Source organism: Chrysochloris asiatica, unplaced genomic scaffold (genome assembly GCF_000296735.1).
Source record: "Chrysochloris asiatica unplaced genomic scaffold, ChrAsi1.0 scaffold00045, whole genome shotgun sequence".
NCBI classification, from domain to species: Eukaryota; Metazoa; Chordata; class Mammalia; order Afrosoricida; family Chrysochloridae; genus Chrysochloris; species Chrysochloris asiatica.
Genome location: NW_006408563.1, coordinates 80,100 through 108,033, shown reverse-complemented (window position 1 = coordinate 108,033; position 27,934 = coordinate 80,100). Strand labels below are relative to the sequence as shown.

The 27,934-nt window shown below is 41.2% G+C and overlaps 1 protein-coding gene across 1 annotated transcript in view; it reads right to left on the bottom strand.

Moving 5' to 3' along the window:
* Positions 1-27,934, bottom strand: part of PLEKHM3 (pleckstrin homology domain containing, family M, member 3) — a 225,939-nt gene that overhangs the window by 185,176 nt on the left and 12,829 nt on the right. The window contains exon 2 of the mRNA XM_006861934.1: positions 9,518-10,453. Within this exon, the coding sequence (XP_006861996.1) occupies positions 9,518-10,453 (936 nt within the window). The remainder of the gene's footprint in view (positions 1-9,517; positions 10,454-27,934) is intronic.

Below are 27,934 nucleotides of genomic sequence, written 5' to 3'. Positions count from 1 at the left end.
AAAAGACTGCAAGCTTCATGAGGGCAGGGACCATGTCTGCTTTCTCTGCACCACTGACTTATCTAGATGCACCCACATCTCCAGCACCTAATCAGAAATACAGCACATAACATGTTTTAGAATGAATGGAAAAACTTAATTTTCAAAGACACGTTTTCAGGAAGTAGGACAGCAAGTGTCATACACGAGGAATGATCTTGATTGATTTAAGGGACAACAGGAAGCCTATTAATGGGTGGTTTTTTGTTTGTCTGTTTGTTTGTTTTGGGTGGTGGGGGCGCTGGCTTTCTGAATGGTGCTCATTTCCAGAGCTGGAGAGTGAGCTACAGAACAAACCATGTGTGGTGGTGATGGTGTACCGTGGAGCAGGTTCCGACTCATAGCGACCCTGTATATGGTTTTTGAGGCTGTAAATCTTTACGGGAGCAGAAAGCCTCATCTTTTTCCCAAGGAACCACTGGTAGTTTCAAACTGCTGACCATGTGATTAGCAGCCCATCTCATAACCACTAAGCTACCAGAATTCCTTAAACCATATGTAGTCAGTCAAATACTATAAAACCGGTGAAAGCCCTACCTTGTGTAAGGCAGAAACCTATGAGAGAAGGCAACCTTAATATATTTTCCACTAATAAAGAGTACAAGAAAAGTGGTAAAGACTGCATGCATCTTGTATAAGGTGGACAACTTGTGAGACCTGGAAGAACAATACAGTCCCACCAAGTTCCAGCTCTCACAGGCTTCATGATACAATTTCAAGAATATGTTCAGAAATATATAGTTATATATATGAGTTGGAAGGAGCTCTGGTAGCGTAGTGGTTATGAATTGGGTTGCGAACCGCAAGGTCAACAGTTTGAAACTATCAACTGTTCCACAGGAGAAAAGATGAAGCTTTCTGCTCCTATAAAGATTTACAGCCTCGGAAACCCTGTACAGGGTCTCTATGAGTCGGAACCGACTCCATAGTACACAACAACAACAACATATGAGCTGGAACCAACTCAACAGTTGTGGGTTTGATTTTATATGTAGATATTTTCAAAACCATAGTTCAGGCATTTTTAGAAGATCACTATTCATTTTTTCTTCAGGGACTCTAAGTTTCAAAAGAATATAGAAAATTATTCACCTACAGAAAGAATTTAGTGAAATAAGGTTAACCACACTATCTTATAGACTTCAAAAGCAACATTTGTGGCTCCCCTGAACAGCAACTGCGTGGCATCATAATAAAGAACTATTTGGTGTGATATTCCATTTTTAAAAGTTTACTTATTCAAATATTTAAAGGGGAGGGACTAAATGGATATAACAACTTATAGTCAAAAGAAGCACACTGAAACTGTGAAATAGTACGAGTCCACTTCTTCTTAAAATAATAAATAAAGCCCAAACTCAACTATGAACGATTTACTGAACTGTGGCATTTTGGCAGGTAACGATGCTACGCAGTTAGCTTCTCCACTGGTTGTGTATTTTCAGAGGATGCAAAGTTAAGGGACATAGGTATGAAATAGAGAAGCAGCTGGTTTAGATTAACTGTGGTTTTGAGACACATAGATCAATGTTTTTAAAGTTCCATCTGCTATAATAATCTAATGTAATAAACAGTCTCCAAAGTAATTTAAAAAACATTCAAAAGGTTTGCTTAGCAAGGTTTTGCCTTTTTCTTTTGAGACTGTGCCCCCTGCAGGAGAGAAAGTATTCCTACCTGAGATACAGAATCAGTATTTCATGAGTAGTTAAGAAAAATAAAAAAACAACTTAAGAAACCATATGTATCTCAAAGAAACTGAATGTAGTGCTTGACAAAGGGAAAAGAGCGCATTGAAGTAACGGGACGCAGTCTTCCCACGTTCCTATCACTTTCTATTAGTGGAAAATAAAAGAGTTTTCCTCCTCTGATTGGTTTCAACCTTACAAAGGATCCGGCTTTAAAATGAAAAAGAGGGCATTTATGTAAAATAAAATTTGGAATCAGTGACACTTTTACAAATTAGAGTTGATTTTCCCCAAACCCAAATTAGAAAGTGCCATGTCCGTCATTGGGTTTCCAAACAAACATATGCCAGTAAGAACTGAATCGAGCAAAAGTTTTAAAAACTCTCCTTCTGAGATTGACTACCACCACCTCTACCCACCAAACCTCTAGTCAGCCAAATTCAGTGAACATCAAATTTAGACAGCAAAGGGAGATGTCCTATCATACAGAATTGAAACCAGGTGCCACAAGTTTCATCCCCACCTATTACCGGCATAGGTCACTTTACGTCTATCATTCTTTCTGTGGAATAGAATGCTATGCGATTTGGACATTGTGTGAACACCATATTACACAGAGGAGAGAGAGGCTGCTAGGACCTGTGCCATACTGGCTGCAAGGAGGAATTGCACAAAAGCTTTGGCTTTGCTGCCACTTGTCCTGTATGGTCACAGCCTTGTCTTCAAGAGCTGCACTCAGCCCCTGGTCCACCTACCCACTGCCAGCTCCTGAGAGAAACCCTGCCTCATCTAATGAGACACCCTTCAGTCCCATTCACCTACTCACCTCCTCCTCCCCTGGCCTCCTTTCCTGCTCCTCCTCCTGCCCATGGCCTAGAGTGCTGAGTGGCCATCATCACAGGAGAAGCCATGATCTCAACCCAAACATCACACACAAGGCACTTGAAACAAGTGGGAGCAGCTCCAGTGGCATCCACGCAGACCCTGCCTGAGGTAAGCCACAGTGGGTCAGGCAGCTGTGGATGGGTGCCAGGCCTCCCTCTTCCTGCAGGCCCAAAGCTGGGGTAGACATGGAGTTGGAGAGCAAGTGAAAGATATACGGATCTACATACTTAGCAAAGTATGTCCGCTATCTCCCCTTCTCCCATCGGGATTTCTGAACTCTATGGAGTCCCAGTGTGCTGTTGTATGACAAGCACTGCACTGCTAACCATAGGGTCAGTAGCTCGGAAACCCTATACAGGGCCCCTATGAGGCAGAACCGACTCCACGACAGACACTGAACAACAACATTATAACATATGGGATCACACACATATAGGCAGGATTCATAAAGATCATGGAAATGCCTGTCATATATGTGGCCAGGCATTCTCCAAGAGGATATTAAGCTATGCAATTGTTGTTGTTAAGTGTCATCAAGTCAGTTCCAACTCAAAGCAACCTTGTATAGGGTTTCCAAATCTATAAATCTTTGCAGGAGTAGAAAGCCTCATCTTTCTCCCAAGGCGCAGATGATGGGTTCAAACTGCTGACTCTGTGCCTAGTAATGGAGCCACCTGTACATAAGATTTCCTCTTCTTACTTTTTAGTTGGATTCCTACTTCCTGCCTCTTGTATTAATTTGTCTTTGTCTTTTTCCTGCTTTCATTTCTCCAACTGCTGGATGTGGTAGACTTGATCTACCTACTCTCAGCCCATGTTCCTCTTCCTTCTGAGAGCTAGGGATGCTGCTGTCAGCGTACAGACCAGGGCATGCACATTCCCTCTGCAAGCACATTTCATGCTTGTGAAATAGGTGACAACCTTGAGCAACATCTGCAGCTTTTCATTCCTCTTTTTCTAGAAAGGTTCTTGATTTAACGACTCTAGTTTCTAGCGTGAAAACGAAGCTGAGCTGTTTCTCCATATTACAATGATATGGCCAATTTATTGATGCCATCAGAAGTCCAAAGCCACAGAAAATAAAAGCAAACCCCACTGCCACCAAGCCAATTCCAACTCAGTGACCTTAACAAAGAACTGTCCCATAGAGTATCCAAGACACTTAACAACTAACAAGATACGTAACCAACTCAGTGGAACTTAATAACTATCTTTAAGGAAGTCAACTGCCACATTTTCCTCCTATGGAATGGACTGGTAGGTTCAATCAAGACCTTTCAGTAAGCAGCTGAGCACTTAACAACTGCATCCTCAGGGCCCCTACAGCCATAATTCCAGGATGCCCACAGAGTAAGCACTTTGTAAATTCAGCCAGTCCCTGGGTTAATCTTACTTATGGACAACTTGTCCTTGCCCTTTAATGTAAATTTGCTTTTACTTTCAAAGGAATGGACTAACCTCTACTCACAACAAATCGGTCATCACGGTCACCTTCACTTGCTGCACATGCAGATTTTTATATAATTGAAAAGGTTTCAAGACATTTTACACTAAACCAAAAAACTCAGCCATCGAGTGGATCCTGACTCACAGGCACCCAATGGGACAGGGCAGACTGTCCCATAGGGTTTCCAAGCCTGTAAATCTTTACCGGAACATTTTTTTACGGCCTCATCTTTCTCCCATGGAACGGCTGTTGTTGTTGTTTGTTGGTAAGTGCCGTTGAGTCAGTTCCGACTCATAACGGCCCTGTATAGGGTTTCTGAAGAGCAACTGGTGGGCTTGAACCACTGACCTTATGGTTCAAACCAACCTTGCAATCCAGCGCATTAAGCTGCAGCACCATGGGTTAGAAATGCCAGCCCTGCATTTAGCAGCCCAATGCTTAACCCACTGTGTTACCAGAGCACCTTTCTTTTACTAAAGTAAAACTAAAAAAGAATTGTATGCACCTGTTCCAATTTACTTACAAATTCAACTTAAATTAAAGACACACTTAGAAACCAATCTTATTCATAACCCAGAGGCTGCCCGTATTGTCGAATTACTTAAAATTTGGAATATCATTATTGTTGTTCAGTATGGTTGAGTCGGTTCCGACTCATAACAACCCTGTATAAGCAACCCTGAGGAGTGACTGCTGAGTTTGAACCGCCAATCTTGAAGTTCAAACCAACATTGCAGTCTAGTGCATTATCCTATAACACCATAGCAGGGCTTCCACATTTGCGTGAATCACCCCCAAATCAAATATATGAATTGTTGTGTTGTTAAGTGCCGTCAAGTTGGTTCCGACCCATAGCGACCCTGTACAGGGTTTCTAAGGCTGTGAATCTTGATGAGAACAGAAAGCCTCATCTTTCCCCCACGGAGCAGCTGGTAGTTTCGAACTGCTGACCTTATGGTTCATGGCCAGATTCGTAACCACTACGCTACCAGAGCTCCTTAAGTATATGAATAGATGGGCACAATTGGCTTATTTTAGAAATGTTATCTCCAAGGGAAGCAAAAAATGGTTTTCTAAGAATGACTAACACAGCTAGGACTTCAGTATGGAATGGTCACCATAGAACCCAAAGCAATCATTTCCTGTGTGAGAATGTGTGTGTGAGAGAGAGACAGAGAGAGCTGCCTGATGCCTATCTACATGAACTCCTGAAGTAATCACAGGGAGTCTTTAGTATAACGATCTGCAAACAGCAATCACTTAAAATTGGTTAGTCTGAGTATCACGCAAAAAAATCCCTGCTTAGCATGACACCTCCTGGTTAACAGCATGCTTGAAAGCTGTAGAGGACAGAGTGAGCTACATAAGGCAGGATCCTAATTTGGAGTCTACAAATACATGTGGTTTCCATCCATCACCCTAAAGGACAAGGGAACAAGAACTCATTTCAACCTAAAATGAGTGAGACCATTAGTCAGTATTCACAAATCCAACTAATAACTTTAATTGACCTGAAAATATTTTTTCAGGAAACTATAGAACTGAAAGGGATCTTGAAGGCGACCGGTGTTCAAGTCCTTCAATTTGCAGTAAAAGTGACAGAGATCTACACACTGTGACTGCTGATTGGATTGGGATTGTAGAATTGGGCTGTAATTACATCCAGCTTCCCACTGGCTCTCACCAATTAGCTTTCCATATGTTATAAAAGGAAACTTCAGTACCCAATGGCCAAGTAAAGCAAAGGGCACTGCCCACTGAAGATACTGATCACCCTATGTCCAAAATCAAAATGTTTATTCTCAGTTTATGGTGGGAATTAGAAATGTGGGATGGGAGGCAAGGGTTGTGCCTATATGTAGTGGGTTTGCTTTATGACGTGTATTCAACATGCTACTTGACACAGTCAAGATATAAGATAACATTCAATCAACTTCAGAACATCTGGCTTCTCCCCAAATCGTAGTTTGTACACAACAACAAAAGGAGTCCCATCTTTTAGGTCCTCGCATCTTTTCCTGTGGAGAGTACTTTATCGTTTGCCAAACACTTTACCCACATATTTGATGGATCAACCTCTGCAGAGAGCCTTCCTTTGATTTTGTTCATCAGAGTCTTGGCCCCATCTGTATTCAGACAATGAATTCTACTGAAGATTTGCCTACTCCCAAGGCAAGAGCTGTTTTTTGAAACTCCTCTTGTAATACAAGGATTTAACTCCTCTGGGGCAGCTATACAGTGCACCCACATATGGGCTTTTCCATTTGGTAGAGTTTGGAGCTCAGTGCTTTGAATTATTTTATTCCTGCTATAATATCATATATGGACTAATATAATACAACACCAAGATGTCACTGATTTCTAAAGAATTGTGTTAAACCCATTGTCTTACTTCCAAATCATTTTCCAAAGGTAGCTAGCTCACATAACACTAGGCCTTTCCTGCCTGTACATAATCTAGGGCTGTGTTACTGGCTCAGGGGTTCAGGTCTCTAAAACCCTATCATACAAGTTTCTGCCATATGGTCACTGAAGCCCTTGAGACAAAACAGGGATGACTTACTTAATCCCCTCTTTAGTTAAATTAGGAATCCTGTTGGGCTGTTCACTGAAAGCTCTGTGGTTCCAAATCACCAGCCACGAAGGAAACAGATGAGGCTCTGTGCTCCCATCAATATTTACAGTTTTGGAATCCCTCCTGAGGGTCACAATGAGTCAGAACTGACTTGAAGACAGAGGGGTGGATAAATTGTTTTACATTAGAAAAGGTCATAACCAACCCACAGACATGTTTTCATTGTATCACCATTACAAGTAAGGCTATTTAGCTTTTCAATACAGCAGCAAGAACAAAACTTAGAAGTTTGGTCATGGCTGGTGGTGAGCTCCTTGTTCATTTTCACATAACATACTTACTTTAGATAAACTTGAATTAAAATCTTCCAAACCAGGCTTTCCATTAAGACTACCTTTATGGTAAATTCATTGTCACAAATTGTTGAGTTCAGTGAAGGGGAAATCCTTTTATTTAATTAATTAGTTTAGTAGGTTGTTTTCTTTTTATGTTACTATTTTGGAGAAGGCAGGAGGAATGGGTATAAAGAAATAACAGATTACTGCTTTAAACTCAGTTTCATCTCTCATCCTCACATAGCAGTCCCAGCAGGCCTGGGCTCCTGACCATGAGGCTCACAGGTCATGACTCACAGGTCAACTGTTGAATCATCACTTCCCCTGCTTTTAGCCACCTTCCCAGCTTCTATGAAAGCTGACTTTGGTTATGGGCAATGGCAGTTCCTGAATGTAGACATTTCATATGTCTAAAGAGTATAAGCAGCTTGTCACCAATATGGGGAAGTGAGGGAAAAACAGCAATGAAGCGGCAAGCTAAGCCCTACAATGTTCAATAGACTTCTGTGAAGCCGGGTGAAGACCTGGTTGGCCAGCAGTGTGGCAAGACCTGGGGACTCTTGGGCCCAGAGTCAGTGACATAGCCACAGAGGACTAGAGTGGAGAGTGAAGTGTCCTGCTGATAAGAAGAAAGGGCATATACATAAGAACATCCACACTTGCAGATAATACCCACTTGACCTGGCTTCATTGACTGGATGATCAGAGCTCAACCAGAAGAAGAAAGAAGAGGGAAAAAAGAGTAATCTGATACAATTTGATGAACTTGACCTACACCTATGGATGCAGTAGCTCAAAAGAGGGAACAAATAATTACAGCAAGGATCATTCCCACCCCCTCCATATACAGAGTAAACAGAGATGGGCAACTTGGACATTGGCTACCCAAAATGGGAGGGCCACAAAGGCAAGAAGTGACTGGCTTATAAGCTTTCAAGAGGGAACCTAGATTCAGAGGGCATGGAGGAAGGTAGAATCTCCACTGAGTAGTATACAATCTGTCTTGGCAGGGCTGATGAAATGAAATGTGGATAGGTCTCTTGTGATACAATAGTGAATAATTGTAATCAGGACTGTTTTTGAGGGTTGGAAATGTAAAGGTAGATATTTTGTAGCAAGGAGGGGAGTGATTAACTTTTCAGCCTAGGAGCAGAGGTCCCTGGGACCATCAAGGAAGAAGAGCAGAGAGAGGGACCCTACCCAGAGAAGCAGTGATGCCTGAGATGGAGGCAGAGATGATAACATGGAGAGATGGAGCTGTTGGGGACTTCAGACAGAGATGGAAAGGGGCTGTGTGCTGATGACCAGGGGGCAGGCTTGTAGTGTATACTCTTTGGTTGGAGGGGATTGCAACCATGGCAATGCAACAATATATGATAGGATGAATGTAAAACTAATGTTCTCCCATGTAAACTATCACATAATTCACAAAACATTTTTTATAAAAAAGAGTGTAAGCAGTCTACTGGGGGTAGAGGTGGGGTGCCTGAGTGTTTCTTATGGGGTAATCAGTGGCTTCCATATTCACAACCACCTTTGGTCAAGAAGGAATCACAGCAGACTCAGGAAGTCAAAATTCTAGTCTGGTTACATTTTAGCCAACTCATTTTGATTCAATGGCTATATCAGATCTGCTTCTAGTTACTTCACCAGGACAACAAGAGGAAGAATTTGTTTTCACATAGCAGGCTCCTAGGAAGAGCAATGTTTTATGAACAGCAGGCAACTGTGGCTAAGCAACTGGGGAGATTTTTTTTAAGCTTTTATTGTGAATTGAGTCATAGCTTACATGGGTTTTGCACTCAACCAATCTTATTTTGTTGTACTGCAATGATTACAATCCCCTCCATGCACCACTGGTTAACAGTATTTGCCTCTATTTCTTCTCTCTCTCTCTTTTTTTTTTTTTGTACATAAAAATACGTAGGAATACATAATTGCTTAAACAACCAAAGGGCACATTTTGCAAGCCAGTCTCCTGTCTGGCAGCACACAGCCTTTCTCTTTCCATGAGCCTAGAGTCCTCAGCTACTCTACCTCTCCATGCCATCACCTCTGCCTCCATCTCTGGTGTAACTGCTTCTCTGGTTAGGATCCCATGTTCCACTCATGCTCTTCCCTTTGATGGTCCTAGGGTCCTCTGTTCCTAGAATGTAAGATTAACTATTCCCCCATTTTTGTTAATTAACTTCTACCTTTACAATTGCGACAACTGCAATTAGTCATGGTAACAATTACTATTGAATCAAAAGAATCCTATCCCCATCTCCTTTTACCAGACCCATCTAGACAAGACGAAAACTATTCAGTGAGGATTCTACCTTCCCCTGTACACTCTGAAACTAATTTCCTCTTGAAAACGTGTAAACCAGCCACTTCGTGCCTTTATAGCCTGCCCACCCCCACCCTCAACACACACCTCCACCACCACCACCATTTTAGGTGGCCAATGTCTAAGTTGCCACAATTGGGGAGATTTTAAAAGTGAATTCCAGTTGTGGAATTCCAGATTATTTTCTTATTTACACTAGGCTGAACATTTGTTTCCTACCTGCACATTTGAAACTCTGAGCAGTGAGGCCTCGCTCCAAAGACAGAGTCGTCAGAATGCTCAGGAAGCTGGTGGTCACGGACTGGCGTTTGTTCTCCCTGAGCTCCGGCCCACCCACTGGATCCTTGGATTTGTTCCTCAATGTGACTTGGAGGTTTTGCTCTGAACTCCTTGCCATGTTGGCAGCTGTCTTCAGAGCCTCCATCCACTCCTGAGCCCTCTGCCAGGTCTCAGCTCGGAGGCGGAGCACGTCTTGGGGGAAAATGACTTGAAAGCAAGAGTCGCAGTCATCCAGATTGTCCATCTGAACAGCCAGACACACATCCACATTGTAGCTCAGCAGGGGGTCCTCGTCCAGCTTGCCGGGCTGGAAAGCCATAAGGTAGGCTCTGCTCAACACAAAGGTAAACGCCTTCCAGTTGTTTTGGACAGTTAGCCTGTAGAGCGTCCCTGATTTGAGGATATTTTGGTACTGCTTGGGGCTATCCAAGACAGGGGAAGACAGCAGCAGCTCACTGGATTTCTTCTGTAAACAATGATTCTGTGTACAGTCAACATTCTGACCAAAGCCTGGTGAGTTTGCCAGATCATCCTGCCGTGCCACATAACCTGGCCTGGAGGTATGCACAACTTCCCAGAGCTTCTGTCCCCAGTCCAAAGCCTCCCATGGTGACTCTGCCCTTAGCTGGAGCTGAGTGTTGTCATACAAGACAGCATCCACCATCCTGGCCTCAAGGTTGCCCAAAACAGATATGCTCTGGAAGTGCGAAAGCTGGTAGGTGGCACAGAGGTTTTGGTTCCCACTGCTGTCGAGGTTGTAGAAGTTTAAGTTGTAGGGTGATAGCTCAGCACAACAGCTTTGCCAGTAACTGTCATGGTCCTTTCTAACCTCCAGGTAGCCCTTCTTCAGAAGGTTTGGGAATGTCTGCTTGTGCTCTGGAAATTATATAAAAAAAAACAAGAGGCAAAGTATTAATGAAACAATGTAAAAGCAGGTTCAAAAATTCAAACAAGGAGTTCACAAAGTCGAAGGAGTAAAATTTCAAGGTGGTACCCAATTGGTAAGATATACCTCTAAAAATCTGAACTAGGTAGAATTATGGGTGCAAGACTGAGGACAGTGTGTCATCAGTGTGTCATCCAATGGAAACCCGGAATACCAAGACACCTGTGACTGAATACACCACTAGCAGCCAGCAACCAAATCCACTTTGCAAGGGTTCCTTATTCTTTAGGTAACATTCAGTGAAGTCCCAAGTACAGGAGAAAGTCCTTCCTGGCACTTGGCTTAATTATCTACTGATATGTTAATCTTTCCTTAGGTGGTAAAGCCAGGACCAGGTCAGTGGGAAGGGCCAGGCAAGAAGTGTCCTGACCCACAAACTCTCGAACTTGCTCTACACGCTCCTGTACTATGTGGACTATGCTTTTCTGCCTAGTCTCTCTGACTCCTTGCCACAAACAGTAAAATGCAGCCAACTGAACCATTTCTCAGACCCTCCAAGGCAGGCTCATGGTCCTCTGTCTAGTAGCCAGTCCTCTGGGCTTGACCAAACTAGCCTCACTTCTTAGGTCTCTGCTTGGCTGGCAGTTCTCTCACCTCTGAGGCTAACTGTGTGTGTATTGTGCCCTGAGCCTGTTCATCCTCTTAACCAGCTCATCCTTCACTTTGTTACCCCCTCTTCTAGAAAGCTTGTCATGAAATACACACACACATACACACATACAACCCTGGGCCCTTTCAGATATGTCTACTATATTATTCCTCAATCATAGACTCCTATGAGGTTGTATTATGAGAATGTATTTAAATGTCTGATCACATAAAATAAACTTGAGCATTTAAAAAAAGAGTTTCTCTCCCCTTCACTAAGGGCAGGATCTGATCTCTCCTCTTATCTTGTGCCATGTTGTCACACAGTATGTGCTCCATTAACTAGTTGCTGTCCAGTGACTCTGAGTAGAAATGTGCTCCATAGGGTTTACTTTTAAGTTTTTATTGTGAATTGAGTGAAAGGTTACAGGTCAGATCATCAGTTTTACATTCAACAAATCATATACTTTCCCCTCCATGTACCTTCAGTTAACAGTATTTCTCTCTATTCATTTTAGTTGTTTTTTTTTTTTTAACAGGCAAGCATTTATAATAATTTACACCACCAAAGGGCACATTCTGCAAGTCTGCCTCCGGGCCACCAGCTCTCAGAACCTCTCTTCCCATGAATCTAGAGTAGTCCTCAGCTTCTCCCTCTCTCCATGTCCTCATCTCTGCCTCCATCTCCGGTGTTGCTGCTTTTCTGGATAAGGTCTCATATTCCACTTGTGCTCTTCTCCCTTGATGGTTCTAGGGTCCTTTGTTTCTGGACTGTAAGGTTAACTACTCCCCCTTTTTGTTACACAACTTCTACCTTTTCAGTTGTGACAGTCGCAATTAGTCATGACAACAATTACTCACTATTGAATCATAAGAATCTTCTCCCCATCTCTTTTCACCAGACCCATCTAGACAAGATGAAAACTTTTCAGTGGGGATCCATAGGGTTTGCAACGGTTGCTTTTTCTAATGTAGACACAGGCCTTTCTCTTGAGGTACTTCTTTTGGTTAGCAGTCAAGTGTGTTAACCATTTGCACCCACATATAACACATAATGTTGTTGTTAAGTGCTGTCCAGTTGGTCCCTACTCACAGTGACCCTGTATCGGGTTTCCAGGGAGTGGTGAGTTTGAACTATAGACCTTGTGGTCTAGTGCGTATCCTACAGCACCACAATCCTTACTGAATACTTCATTAGAAATAAAGCTCCTAGCTCAATGCTCGGCATATGGCAGATCAAATTCCTTTCCATTCTTTTCTCCCTTCCTGTTTTTCAGCTTTATCTGGTCCTGCCATCTTAAATCAATGATCAGCTGCAATGTCTACCAGTTTAATATTTTAATAAAAGGAGACTTCCTGGCACTTCTATTAAACAAGAAAAAGAGATCTAAACAAAAGGGAACAGATATTTTATTTCTGAGATGTTTCTCAATCTCTATGCTTGACACACACACTGGATACAGCTATAAACTAATTTCCCTAAAGAAGAAAATTCATGCTCCCAAAGGATATGATTTCTGATTTTGACTGAAGAAAAAAGAATGCAGATGTGTATTCTTAAAATAGCAAACCAAAAGAGAAAAAAGAGGCAAACAAAAGGCAATTTTACCTGTTTTACATCTCTGGTCCTGACATTCATTAGTATTTCTGTAGTAACTCAAAAGCCATTAATTTCCTGCAACCCATACTAATCCCTTTGTAGAAGGAGATAATGGATGCCTATTCTCGGGTTATCTTTCTTTTCTGATAATGTAATAAGGGGGGAGGGCGTGCTGTTGGAGACACAGCTGCTGCCTCTCCCCATCTCATCCCTATCAAGCACTGATTCTGGTTAAACCTTTTCCATAGGAAAACTTGTCACCATGCATCCCTGTATCCCCATCCCGCCACTGAGCCAGCCGCCCAGCTATGCTTTAGCTAGGGACTTCTTCCCCTCTTTTTACCTTTTTTTATAATAGCTAACACAGATTAGAAATTCGACTTTAATTGAGCTCAAATTAGCAGCCAGCTTGACTAGAACCCTGGTTCTGATAGCCACCCTAGAGAGAAAGATGCTGGCTGAGGTGAACTGAATGAAATGTTCTGCTAGGGAGTCTCCAACGCTCCCTTACCCTCTGGCTGAAGATGAAGGATAGAGAACAGAATGCAAGTGTGCCAACATGTGCCCCCAGTCAACAGGCAACATTTCTTATCTCTGTTCCCAGCATCTAAGTATGGGGGTGAGGTGGGGTGGGAAGCTTAAAAAAAGTTCATGGAAAAATGGAATTAAAAGAAATGAAAATTTCCCATGAATTCTTTGAAGTCCCCCTTGTAAGTACGTTAAATTGAGACAGAAAAGAGAGATGTAGCTCATAGGAAATAGCTCATCTGTATAAGCTGCAGTATGTAGTATAATTTCTTAAAAATAAGAATTAAGAAGACAGTAAATGAGATCAGGAAACTATTCTCTGGGGTGCCTGATCCTCTCTAGAGGGCATGTTTGAGTCATATCTTATTTTATATGTGAAGTATTAATTATCCTTGGTTGTAGAGGGTTGAAGAACTACCCTTTCTTACTAATTTCTAACAACTGCTACTTACAAATCAGAAGCTATATAATATTTAAACCTAGAACCTTCACTAATTTATAGTTCTTTTATTTGACCAGAAGATATCTTTTCAACTCATTTTATAAACCACACACACATTCTTTAAAAATTTCAATTTCATATTTTAATAATTTGTTGTTGTTAAGTGCCATTGAGTGGGTTCTGACTATAGCGACCCTCTGTAGGATTTTCAAGGAGTAGCTGGTGGGTTTGTACTACCAGCCTTGTGGTTAGCAGTCCAGTGCTTATCCTACAGTTTCCACACCAGGACTCTACTATTAGTTAATACCCTAAGCGATTCAGATGGATCACTGACAAAGATTATTTCCATTTCCCCAGTGAAAATGGAGAAAGAGAATTAAAGAGAATCATTTGACCTATGAATTTCTATATCTGCAAAACACTGAAACCATGAGACAATAACCCCCTCAAAAAAGGGAAAAAGAATTAAACAATTTACCACTTTACCTGTTTCCCAGACCGCAAGGTCGGTAGTTCAAACTCACCAGAAACTCCTTGGACCCAAGTCGATAGTACAATAATACCCAGTGCAGTGACTTAGTACAATCATTGCTACTGACTGAAGAGGAAGAAAGGAATTTTCCCCATCATGCACCTGACTCATTACTGTATTGCCAACCCACCATATAGTTCCTCTTTTGCTGTTATTTCCTCTATCCTTTCTCAAAAACTTTCCGTTCTCAGTGACACTCTCCTAGTCAAGGTCTGAATTCAGTTTGTACCTCTAGACTTCCTCCCTCATGGCCATTTTACAACTGCTTCCAGGTCAACATTTCTGGGTCACTCACAACCCCTCCCATACCCCCACCTCAGAGCTAAACTTTTCACCAGTTTCCTGGTGAATAAAGCCCAAACTCTTTAGCTGGTCCTTAAAACATTTTATCATGAAAAATTTTAAATACACTCAAAAGCAGAGAAAAGAACAAAATGGACACCTATGTACCCATGTCTCATGGTAGTGGTGGTTATGTGCCATGGCATCAGTCCGACTCTTGGCGATCCTGTACAGGGTTTCCGAGGCTGTTGTAAATCTTCACGGGAGCAGAAACCCTCATCTTTCTCCTGCGGAACAGCTGGTAGTTTCAAACTGCTGACCTTGAGCTTGACCTTGAGGTTAACAGCCTGACACATAACCACTATGCTGCCAGAGCTCCACACACACACATATATACACACACATACATACATACAAACACACATAATGTATATACACACGATACCACATACATATACATACATACATACATACATACATATACATGATATAATTTTCACACCCAACCAAACTAAAAATAATTCTTTATTTCTAATACCCAGTCCATGTGTCAATAGTCCCAGATAGTCTTAAAAATTTAATACAGATGGCTTGTTCAAATTAGAGTTCAAAAAGATTCCCACATTGATTTGGTAGATACTTCTTTTGAAGTATCTTTAAATCTCTGACAGTTGCCTCTTCCTCCTATTGTGCTTTAAGTATTTGTTGAAGAAATTCATTCATTAGTCAATTGGTTCCAACTGTTCAGTTTTCCATAGTCTGGATTTGGCCAAGTGTATCCTCCTGCTATTAAAATTTTCTCTGTATTTTTTGTCAACTGTCACTTCGATCTAGAGGTTCAGTTAGATTGGTTTTGTTTTGTAAGATGATGTCACGGGTGGCTGTCCCATTTTTAAGACTGTTAAAATTGATAAGGGTGTTAGCCTAACCCCTCCATTATAAATTTCCCTAGGAACCATTCACATGATGGGCCACTTTTCCTGCCTCCCTCATCCTCCAGTCAGCTGACCTGTTTGCAGTTTCCATTATTCACCCCCTCCCAACATTGGTGCATTTTCTCTCATCCTTCCTCTTACCTTTATTTCCCTTAATCTCTGTTTATCTTCATTTTCCTCATACTTTAGGACCAGCTCTAGTCCCTGACTCCAATTCCAGGGGACGCCTGGACTATTTCATCTCTTGCAAACTGACCCATTCTTGGTCCCACCCAGCCCTAGCTTACACTAGCAGACCAATATCAGTTTCCAATTCTGTCCTTACTGTGTGCACGACCATTGGTACTTTATTTAATTTCCTCATCTATAAAATGGAGCTGTAATTTTAGTACCTTCCTCATTATACTGCTGTAGGGAATACTCTTAGAACAATGCCTGATACATCATTAGTGTTCAACAATGTTTGCCATTTTTGTCTTTTAGTCTCACAAGAAGAAACTTCTTGCATCCTTGTTACAGCTGACACATCTACCTGTACTCTGTCCTCAATCCTTTAAAAGCTCTTTGACACTTGAAATCCTCCCTCTACTAATCTCCTTTTCTCTTGTCGTCCAAAAATTTGCTGTGCCCATTACAAAATTACTCACCTATGATTTACAGCCTTGGAAACCCTATGTAGAGTTGTTACGAGTCAGAACAGACTCCTCAGCACACCATCACCACCACCATACCTCAACTGGAGTCCTACTGTGGCGCTGTTAGATAAAGCAATGGACCACAAGTCCTTAAAGTCGGAGGTTCAAGCTCATCAGCCAGTCACACCTCAGAAACCCTATACAGGGTTAGTATGAGTTGGAACCAATTCGACACTTAACAACAATAACATACTCAATCTTATTCCTTCAGATTCCAAACTCTTTTAATGCTGCTACTGCCTGTTCTGCACATTGGCCTTAGATTATTGCTATGACCCATCTCGTATCATACTCCCTTCTCTTGCTCCAGTTGCACACCTCTTTGATGTTTCTTGAATGACACACCTGCTGGCCTCACGGCCATTCTCTGAAGTGCAATAGTTTCTATCTGGAACTTCTCTCCTCAGCTCCAGTTGGCTCATTCCATTTTCCACCTCAAAGGCCCTGTTCTCAGTGAAACCAATCCTCATCACCCGAGCTAAAAAGTCCCCTCTTAGTCTCTTTCAAACATATCAACTTGATTTACTTCCCTCAAAGAACTTCCTCCTATTTAAGGGAAGAGTATTGAAGTCTTCCTCACCATTGTATAACATTGGTTGTCTCCATAAATATTTGTTGATTGTATATGAACAAAGAACTATACTAGATTCTGTAGAGATACCAAATAATCAGACACAGATCCTATCAATAGAATGTGGACCAGTAGGAGAGAAAAGATAGGTCTCAAAGAATCTGCAATACGAGGCACAAAGTGCTCAGAATTGTAAGATAAGTACAGTGAAAGGGTTCAGGAACTCAGAGAAGGAAGAGAGGACTACTGCCTGGGAAGTTATGGAAAGTCTCCAGGGATTGGATGATAATCTGAGACGGACTTTGAAAACGGAAGAAAGAGAGAATTCCAGGTGGCTGGCCTGCCACCCCCACATATAAAACAGAGTACTTCAGCTTTTCAGGACTGGGGCCCCTCCAGAACCAGTTTTCTCTCTTCTTCATCCTCCATACTTCTTCTACCCCAATTATGGTGGTGGTGGTGGTTGTGTGCCACCAAGTCTATTTCAACTTACAGCAACTCTGTACAGGGCTTCTGAAGCTGTAAATCTTTACAGGAGCAGAAAGCTTCATCTTTCTCCAGTGGAGTGACCTTGTAGTTAGCAGCCAGTGCATAATCCCATAATCCACTACACTACCAGGGCCCCTTGCCCCAATCACATCCTTTCTTTTTCTTTTCATGAACCCTGCTTCTCTTCCTTGACACAGTTATCCTAGTTTGAGTCCTCATCACCTCACATTGTAATGACTGTCAATGCTGTCTACTTGGTTTCTGTCCCTCCAGTTACTTCCATTTTCCAATCCATCCCATGAAAACACCAGTAAATAGCATCCTACTTCCTCATCCAAGTTTTGAACCAATTGAGACTGACAGAAAATACACACATGGAAATCAAAATTATCAGCCAGGTTGAAGGACACAGTTTAAATATGTAGCAACATTCTCAATCCCAAGATCATATAAACTTACCTCAGAGACACAAGCAGCACTGGATAACAACATGCCTCCCCTATGGGGGACTAGCAGTGAAAAGCTGATGGCGTGGAAGAGAGTGGAATGTGCACATCCTCTGGGAAAGCTTAGTTATGCATACTCACGTCCTCTTCTAAACTTGGCAAGTCTCATTCCTCCTCCCACAGATAAAATGTGCACAAGAATGGAGAGACACCAAGGCTGTTACTCTATTTGGTGTCCCTTTACATGGACACATAAAACTATAGGGAAGGAGGTTCCCTGCTAGCCCCTCAATCACTCTCTATCTCTGCCAACTTCCAGACTTCTTGTAAAACCCCTTGACACTCAAGAAACTTTCTGAGTGTTTCTTCTCAAATATATGTATCACAGTAAGTCTAGCTAAGGCCCTCCATAATCGTGCCCAAATGCACTCTTTGTTCCGGTTTAGCCTCCGGACTATCCCACACATACACTGTGTTCAGCTCCAGCTTGGCTTTGTGCTCAACCCTGGAAGCTCATCTGAAGTGTCCTTTTTCTCAATGAAGATTTCTCTCACATTCAAGATCATATGGTCTCTCTTTTCTTTACATTGCTGGTTAACAACACAATTTTCAAGTGTCACTACTTCAACTTCCTTTAAGTCAGAAACAAAGATTTAAAAAAAAAAATCCTTTAGGTCTTTTTTCTTCTCATTAGAGCAATAAGAGAAATAAAATTTGGAAACCCTATATAGGGTCACTGGCATCCTGGTGTGGTGCTATGGATTAATGTGCTGGACTGCAAACAAGGTCAGTGGTTCAAGCTCACCAGCCACTTTTAGGAAACCCTATACAGGGTCACTATGGGTCGGAACCGACTCAATGGCACATTACAGCAACAAACAGTAACTATGGCTACCTCAAATGTCCATATCAAGAACATGAAGAAGAATATTACTACAAAAAACAAAGTGAGACGGCGTCTTGTACAATTCAAATATGTCCTGCAGGCTCCACTACTGCAATGGTGTTGACCATCCGGGTTGTTTGTTGTTAAGTGCCATCAACCCAGTTCTGACTCATTGTTAGCCTATATAGGATTTCTGAGGAGCAGCTGGTGGGTTTGAACCACTGACTTTGCGGTTAGTGGTGGTGGTTGTGTGCCATGGAGTTAGTTCCAACTCACAGTGACCCTGTATAGGGTTTCCGAGGCTGTGAGTCTTTACGGGAGCAGAAAGCTGCATCTTTCTCCCGAGGAACTGGGTCAGTAGTGCAATGCTTATCCCTCAACTCCACACCAGGACTCTGACCATTCTGGTATTCCACAGATGATTGTTGTCAGATTTATTCTGGTGGAAACAAACTGAGCTCATTTGATATTTTTTTCTGGAAGGTACTTTGGAGACCTTCCCTTACTAGTAAAAAAGGTAATACTCCATTTATTTTCCCTTGATTAATCCAGGAGAAGAGACATATTATCTGATTAGCTGTGCAGGCTTTAGGAGAAATAGACATGTAACACGTCTAGCTACATGTTAGTTAGACGACCAACTCAGGGATCTTTTCCATGTTGAGTTCTTTGCTATCAGCAATGGTAATAGAGCAGAAGTCAATAAAATCCTGGCCAATCTCACTTCTCCAATATAAGCCAGACTAAATCACAGACCTGACTTCTTAGAAGCAGTAGCTTTCTGTTGTTTGTGACCAGGAGTAATTCCCAGTCTTCACAGTTAGTTAGTTACTTTTCTGTTGAGTTGGTTCCAACTCTTAGCAACTTTATGCATAACAGAACAATGTTAAGTGGTCCTATACCATCTTCAGCATTGTTGAGACATTGGACAATGTTCTGTTGCAATCCATAAAGTTTTTACTGAATAATTTTCAAAAGTAGATTACCAAGCTTTCCTTCCTAGTTTTTGAAAGCTCTGCTAAAATCTGCTGATATTTGAGATGCTGGTGGCATAGCTTCCAGCATCACAGCAGTATGCAAGCCACTGCAGTACGACAAAGTAATAGCTTTCTGCCTTTGGTAGCAAAGGTAATCCCCAGCTAAAAACAATTCCAAAAATCAACTCTCTAACCATATTCACTTTCTGCCATAGTGAACTTTTTGTTCTGTAACTCTAATCTATAGGAATTGAGTATAAAAGAATTTCCCAAACTGAAGCCACCAAACTTTAAAATAAATGGCATTCCACCATGATATCTTTGAGCAACATACAGAATCACAGAAGCTTAGAGCCAGAGAGGATCCTAGAAATTTCTTTAGTTCCGCTTTATTTTGGGGCAGATTCCATCAGTTACCCCAATGAGTAATTCCCTGCCTTCTTTGACAATGGTGGTGGTAGTGGTTACGTGTTATGGAGTCGGTTCCACTCATAGAGACCCTGTACGTGGTTTCCAAGGCAGTAAACCTTTATGGGAGCAGAAAGCCTCATCTTTCTTCTAGTAGATTCAAACTGCTGACCTTGTGGTTAGCAGCCCAACTCATAACCAACTACGCTACTAGAACTAGAACTCTTTGGCAACAGAACCTTAACTATGTTAGTGACAATATACTCAGGGGAGATACATTCTCTCCTGCTTGATGAACCACAGTTTCTTTACATCATAGTAATCCCATTTTCCTTTATACAGATTGTTTTAAGGGTGGGTATATGACCCAGTTCCGGCCACTAAGGTGTGCTGCTGGAGGTCGCAAGCAAAGAGACCCAGAGGAGATTCCCCGCTGTCCCTTCCTGAAGGCAGTTTGTAGTGCAGTGAATTATCTACTTGTCTCTTCCAGCCACAGTCTGTAACTCCCACCAAACAATGTCTTTGCCCTGCTGCATCTGGGTAACAAAAAGTAGAAGATACTGATAGGCTGACATGATTCAGCTGTGGATGTTAATGAAGTTCATTGTAATTGTAAAAACTTGAAACTCTAGCATGGGTATAAAATGAGCCATCTCAGAAGTGGGGCTGGGGTGGGGAATCTCACTCAGGAGTGAAGTGTGTCCTTTGGACCCGAGATCCCTGTGGATTGAGGAACAGAAAGCTGTGCACCTGAGGAGGGACACAGGAGCAGCAGCAGCAAAACCAAGAGCCAGAAACCAGACAGAGCGGTGGTTTCCCAGCCCACAGAGCAAGTAATGTTGAGTGACTTTGGGCAGGAGATTTGTTTGTAGAGTGGGGTGCCTCCAGGTACTTAATTGGGGGATCTAGATGTGCTGACCCACAGAGCTAGAAGCGAAAGCCTTCAGGCTGAGACTAATCGCGTAGTAGTGTGCACTATGGCATTTATCGAAGCCCTAAGAGAGCTTTGTAACGTTGGCTGGGCCGAGAGAAGCCTGCCTGTGAACACAGCTGAGGAGAAGCTGTCCTGAACAGGACAACTGTGCCCTGAGCAGTTCTGACCCTGAACAACAGGGAGGACTGGGCGTTTATACACTGGATCACCTTATGCTTACAGGTAATGCCTATATGAGGAACATTTAAACAATAATTAATGGGTTTCACTGATGGTACCATGAAGTCAGGTGTTTGGTGGGCTTTTTCCTGGCCTACATCTCAGCTTGGTCAAGGCACTCTGCTTTCCCCCAGAGTTCTTAGGGGGCAGGACCCATCTTGCTTTGTTCGGGGTCCTCTCAACCTAATAGCAATGTAAGGAGAGAAGAGACATTACCAAAACACTGAAGATAGCGGAGAAAAAAGGTGGAAAGTGGCTAATAATCCTGGGACTACCTACCTGTGGGCTTCTTGTTAAGTATTTATTGCGTGTAGTGCTGGACATTCAGTAGGTATTTGATAAGCATCTGTTAGATAGATGAAAAATAAGATAATAAAAGTCCTTACTGTTTATATTACTTTTATTTGCACATTCTATTACTTGCTGCTGAAACCATTCTGACACACCCTAACTTAATAGATTTGGAAACAGATTCTGGGAACTGAAATGACTTGGCCAAGGTTCACTACTACATAATGAACAAGTTGGGAGTGAAACTTCAGCTTCTAAACTTCCCGTATAGATCATGCCATGCTTTTTATTTGTGGTGTAGGGGATGAATCCTGTGCTTCTTCAGACCCGAAGGCACGGTAACATCACAGAGCCCTCAGTCTCCGGTAATGCCTGGTGTGGAATCCTAGCCCTCTACACACAACTATGTCTCAGTTATCAATATGTCGCTATCCAATATTTCACATTTATAATAGTGAAAAAACTACTAGGTGACTATTTTTGCATGTTACTGAGGTACATCTGGCAGTAATGGGCATCAAGTTGCAAGAATTTTTGCACATTACTGATGTATATCTGGCAATAATGGACATCAAGTTGCAAGGCCAGAGTAGTACAAGCTGTGATGGTTAAGGTCATGTGTCAGCTTGGCTGGGCCATGACTCAGTGGCTTGGCAGTTATGTCACGATGTGATTTAGCAGTTATATAATGATGTAGGCATCCTTCACTTTGTGATCGGATACTGTCATCCTCCATTTTTGTACAATGACCCAGTCTCTGAAACCTAATCAAGCTAAAGAGTGGTTTGTACTATAGTTGTATGGCCTTGGGTGAGTTCAACTTCTGTAAGGCTCATTTTCCTCACTTGTAAAACTGAGATAATACCATCTACCCTATTAAACCACTGTGAGCGGTTGAGCACTTCAGAGCGGAGCCATGTGTAAAGTTAACATTCATTAAGAGACAGCTCCATTGGCCGCATTACTGACAGTGCTGACAGTTGTAACAAACTGGATCTAACTTGCTGCAAACTGTAGGTAGGGAAAAGGAAAGAGAGGCTGCACCTGTTTTAAAAAAAGAATAAAAATAATTGTAACTAGCCTGCTTTCTAAGCACTGATACGTAGACTTCAACAAATGGTCTCCCATATGGAGTAATACACAGTTTTCTATCATATGGTTCATCTCGTCAGAGGACTTCCAGTAGTAGAACAGATGGATATACAAGCAATTACCTACAAAATATGCTGTGGGGCATAAAGCAAAAGAAAAGGTTTTAATTGAGGAAAATCTGAAAATTTCAGGGATTATGTGTTATTTGAATTGATCTTTGAAAGATAATGGAGGATTTGAAAAATAAAAGGGAAGGAAAAGTGGTCTGGGATGAAGAAACATCATGAGCCAAGATCCAAGAGTTTAAAAGGACAGGGCAGTTCAAAAATGGCACACAGATGAGGTGGAGAAAGGTGGTAAGTGGGTAAGTGATAAGGTTGGGAAGATATTTAGATGCTTCATGAAGTTTACACTTGATTTTGTAAGGAACGGGGAACTTGGTTGCTTTTTAAGAACAGTGTGACCTAATACAATCTGTGCTTTAGGAAGATAACACGAGCAGTTCGTGGAACCAGCTGCTCTCTTTAGTTGTGATGGTTAATTTTACGTGTTGACTTGTCTAAGCCATGGTGCCCGGCTGACAGGACAAACACTAATCTAGATGCTGTTATCATGTATTTAACTGTGAATAAATCAGTCGACCTTAAGTAAAGGAGCTTACCTTCATAATGTGGATGGGCCTGATCCAATCAGTTGAAGACCTTAAGAACAAAGAGAGTTTTCTCTAGGTTGCATTCTATGTTTAGACTATAAACAGGCATATTGCCAGAACTCTTCCACTCTTCACTCTTTCTGTCACCTGATGCATAGATACTGGGACACAAGACTGCAGGACTCTCTATGCTATCACTTCACCTACTGATTTTAGAACACAAGATGATAGGAATCTACAGTCTGTCACCTGATGCAAGGATTTTAGACTTACCAAGCCCTCACTATCATGTGAGCCAGTTTATTAAAATCAGTCTATCTTAATCTCTCCTTTTCTCTGCTCTGTTACTCTAGAGAACACGAACTAAACCATTAATTAAGGAAGACAAAATACATTTAACAGAACAACTTTAGGTATTCCATTTTCAGAGTTCCCAGATAGAGACGTCGGGAATCAGAATGCTGTCCAAGAGCCTTGGTGAGTTTCCAAGTAGCTGCCAGGGGTCAACATTCAATAATGTAACCAACAGAAACTATACAGTTATATAAAATCAACTTTCTGTGACCTATTTTAGCAACTTCTCTATACTGACTAATCTTGCTAAAGGGTGAATCATAAATTCAGCAAGGGACCATGTCCTGGTGACCTCACTTGTTCTAAGCCTGCAGGTATAGTCCCACCTCAACTGACTCCAGGCTTTTGAGAAACATCATAATTGAAAAAGCAGTCATTTTAGTCTAAGTCCCACATTTGGTCTTTTTTTTAAAAAAAAAAAAAAAAAAAGCAAAAGATGGGGAAAAAGAGAACTGAAGCAGAGTGATAAAACACCCAGGATAAAGAAACTATACTGCCATGGTTTTCCTAGCCCCAAAGAAAATCTCTGCTTGAGCCCTTCTCCTGAAGTAGTTAGAACAAAAAAAAAAAAAAAAAAATACAGGCACCTGAATGCTACCAGGTCACCAGAAAGTGAAATCGACTGAAATAAAAACCCAGTTGACCACTGCCCTTACCAAGCAGATGAAAATGGGAACCCAGTCAGGGAAGAAAAAGTAAGTTAGGTTCCAGCAGTTTGTTGAGTTTCAGAGCTTGAGAATTGGAGAACGATTGCAAAGGATTTCATTTAAAATTTTTGATTTAAAAAATTGAAACAGCAGTTGATCCAGAAGTAGAGTTACAAGGCACACAGACATTATTCTGTGTTAAATAATTTCAACCAGATCTATGTTTCCATGGCCATCTTTTTGTTACTGAACTGATTAGGGTCATTAGCTCCCACACAGCCATGAGTCAGGGTCAGTTCAAATACATTCTAGCAGGGTATAATTGAAGAGTTAGGAGGGCCTGTAGAGATATTTTAACCTGCTTCTTTAGGTTTACACACCAAAGATAACAGAAAATAAGTTTTTTCCATATCAGTTTGGTAAATCAGGGGTAGAATTGGCTAAGATGCTTTTCGCGTCTTTCTTTTCATGTCCCTTCACCTTTCGCTGTGTGGACGCACTTCCCAATTTGCTTTATATCCAAAGTAGCATTTATCCTCAATAAGGCTCAAGAGTCCAGTTATTCTTCATTGATTGAAGCAGATGATGCAGTGGTCCTACCCAAGGAAGAAGATTCTTAAGTGTGCTGACGTGGGACGAGATGGGGTTGTGGGGAAAGAAGGAAGGAAAAGTAGGAAAGACCCATTCCTAGGACTTTAAGCTGTCCATGGTGAGCTCAGCAGAGGAGCCAGAGGGGGTAATATCAACTGGAAAATTTAAGACCATGCTGTGATGAAGCCCACACATATGAGAGTGGCAAGACTAGACACAAAGTGCAGTTGACGTCATCAAAGAAACCCATTTGACTGAACTTTGTTTCTTCGGAGGAGGCCCAAGTGTCTGGACACACCCTTGTTAACTCTTAGACTAGCAGGAGAGGGAAAGGAGGATGATGAGTTGTTTCTGGACACTCTGAACTTGAGATACCTGTGGAATATGCCAGCAGGTGTTCACCAGGTACTCAGATATGTGAATCTGAAGTCCAAGGAACAGAACTGACCTGGCCCCAAATCTTCTGGATCCTCTTTCCAGCTCTCAACAAGAAACTACACTGCTACCCTCTGCTTTTGGTATATTTCTTCAGGAGAAACAAAGAACCTTTCTTCAATTTGAATGGTTCACTTAAAAGGTTTCAGAGCAAAGTTCACTCAAACATCACGATCTTGAGTAGTATGCACCTGGGTGTTGGCAAGTGCTCTACAGTCAGCAGAGTGGGTGGTCAGTCATGTACCTAGAACTCCTCTGGGTGCTAAGTGGACACTTATTGCTTGCAGTTTACCTAGTGAACAACAAAATTGTCTTGCTACCTCTCCAGAGAATGCCAGAAAGAAAAAGTGTCAGAAACCTGGCATTCCACTTGTCCAAGTTTTCTAATTCTTGCTAGAATGTGGACACCATGGAGTAACCAAAAGTTGGCCAAATTATATGAGAGTAATGCAAAGATGCTCGTGGAAAAAAGGAATGAAAAGTTATTGGAATTCTCAAAATAAAACTGACTTTAAAAGTTGTGAAGAAGTTAATAAATTACAGAATGACCTCAAAACAAAAGTAATACACCTTTACATCAAAATAAAAAAGGAAAACCAGATTTAATAAGCATTAAAACAACAGTGACAAAGACAATGAAAAGAAAACTCACAAACAAAATACACTCAGCACAGAAAATTACGTGGAAAAAAGACAGCATCAGCAACACAAACACCCAGCAAAATAACAATTAATTCATACCTACCATTAGTGTAGTGGTTACGAGTTGGGCTGCTAACCTCATGGTCAGCAGTTCAAAACTACCAGCAGTTCTGTGGGGAAAAGATGAGGCTTTCTACATCTGTGAAGATTTACAGCCTCGGAAACCCTGTCGTTATGGGTCGGAACCGACTCGACGGCACTTAACAACAACAACAATCAAAAATTACACTGAATATAAATGGCTTAAATAAGCAGTCAAGAGAGTAGCAGAAAGGATAAGAAAATAGGATCTTTCAATATGCTGTCTACAAGAGACACACCTTACAAGTAAAGACAGACTGAAAATCAAGCAATGAAAAAAATCTGTATCAAGTTAACGTATCAATGAAAAATGAACGGGAGTAGAAATTTTAATCTCTAATGAAATAGACTTTAAGGTAAAAACCAGCATAAGAGACAAAGACACTCTATCATAATTAAAGATTCAAATTGAACAAGAGGATATAACCATAATAGTTATGTTCCCAATGAAAGAGTCTCAAAATACATACATCAAACTCTAACAGACTGAAGAAAGAAACAGACAACTCTACAATAATTCTGGACTCCTAGTGTGGTTCTGTATGTTAATGTGCTGGACTGCAAAGTCAAAGTCGGTTTGAACCACAAGGTCAGCAGTTCAAGCTCACCAGCTGCTCCTTGGAAATCCTATACAGGGTCACTATGGGTTAGAACTGACTTAATGGTACTCAAAAACAACAATGGAAACAATAATTCTAGATTTTAATACACCACTTTTGATGAAGGACAAAACAACTAGAAAGAAACCCAACAAAGACACCGAAGAAATAAACACATTCAACCAACTAGACCTCACAGATATATAACGAGCAGTGAACTCAGCAGCACAGTATATATTCTTTCCAGTGCATGTGGAAAGAACAGTCCATATGGTAAGCCACAAAGCAAACGTCCACAAATTTTAAAACATCAAAATACTAGAAAGCATCCTCTCAGATCAGAATGCTACAAAATTACAAACGAATAATAGGGAGATTAAGGGGGAAAAAAATCAAATGCATTGAAATTGAATGAGACCCTGCTTAAAAGCTACTGGGCAATAGAACCAACAAAAAAAAATGGCATTAGAAAATAATTCCTTGTATCAAACAAGAACAAAAACACTACATTCTAAAGTCTCTGGGACACAGCAAAAGCAGTGCTCAGAGGGCAATTTATAGCAATAAATGCACACATCAAAACAAATCAAAATTAACAACTTAACCCAACATCTCCAACAGTTGGAAAAAGAGTAGCAAAGTACGCCTACTTTTCTGGTGGCTGTACCACCAGAAAAAAAAAAAAGATTAAAGCAGAAATAAACAATCAAAAATAGAAAAACAATAGAATGAATCAACAACACAAAAAAAATTGGTTCTTTGAAAGGATTAACAAACGCAACAAATCATTGGCAAATATAACAAAAGAAAAGAAGATATAAATAACACAATAAATTATATGGGTGGTGTCACAACAGAACCAACAGAAATGAAAAGGATAATAACAGAAACTATGAAGAATTATACTCCTACAAATTTAAAAATCTAAAAGAAATCTAAAAGAAATGGACAAATTTCAAGAAACAGCTGACCTACCTAAACTAAGACAAACTGAAGCAGAAACACTGAACAGACCTATAACAAAAGAAGAAACTGATCAACTCATTAAAAACCTCCCACAACAACAAATACCCAAGCCCAGATGGTTTTACTGGTGAATTCTACGAAACATTTAGAGAAGAGCTGACACCAAGTATTCTCAAATTATTTCAAAACATATAAAACAATGAACAGCTCCCAAGTTCATTTTATGAAGCAAGCATAATCCTTATATCAAAACCAGGCAAAGCTATCACTAAGAAAGAAACTTATAGACCAATATCCTTCATGAACATGGATGTAAAAATTCTCAACAAAATCCTAGCAAATAGAATCTAAAAACTTATCAAAAAATAATGCATCATCAATATGGTACTTCCTCAGAAGATTGAATATAGAAATACCTTATGATCCAGCAGTTCCTCTACTTGGTATTTACCCACAAGAAAAACGAGCC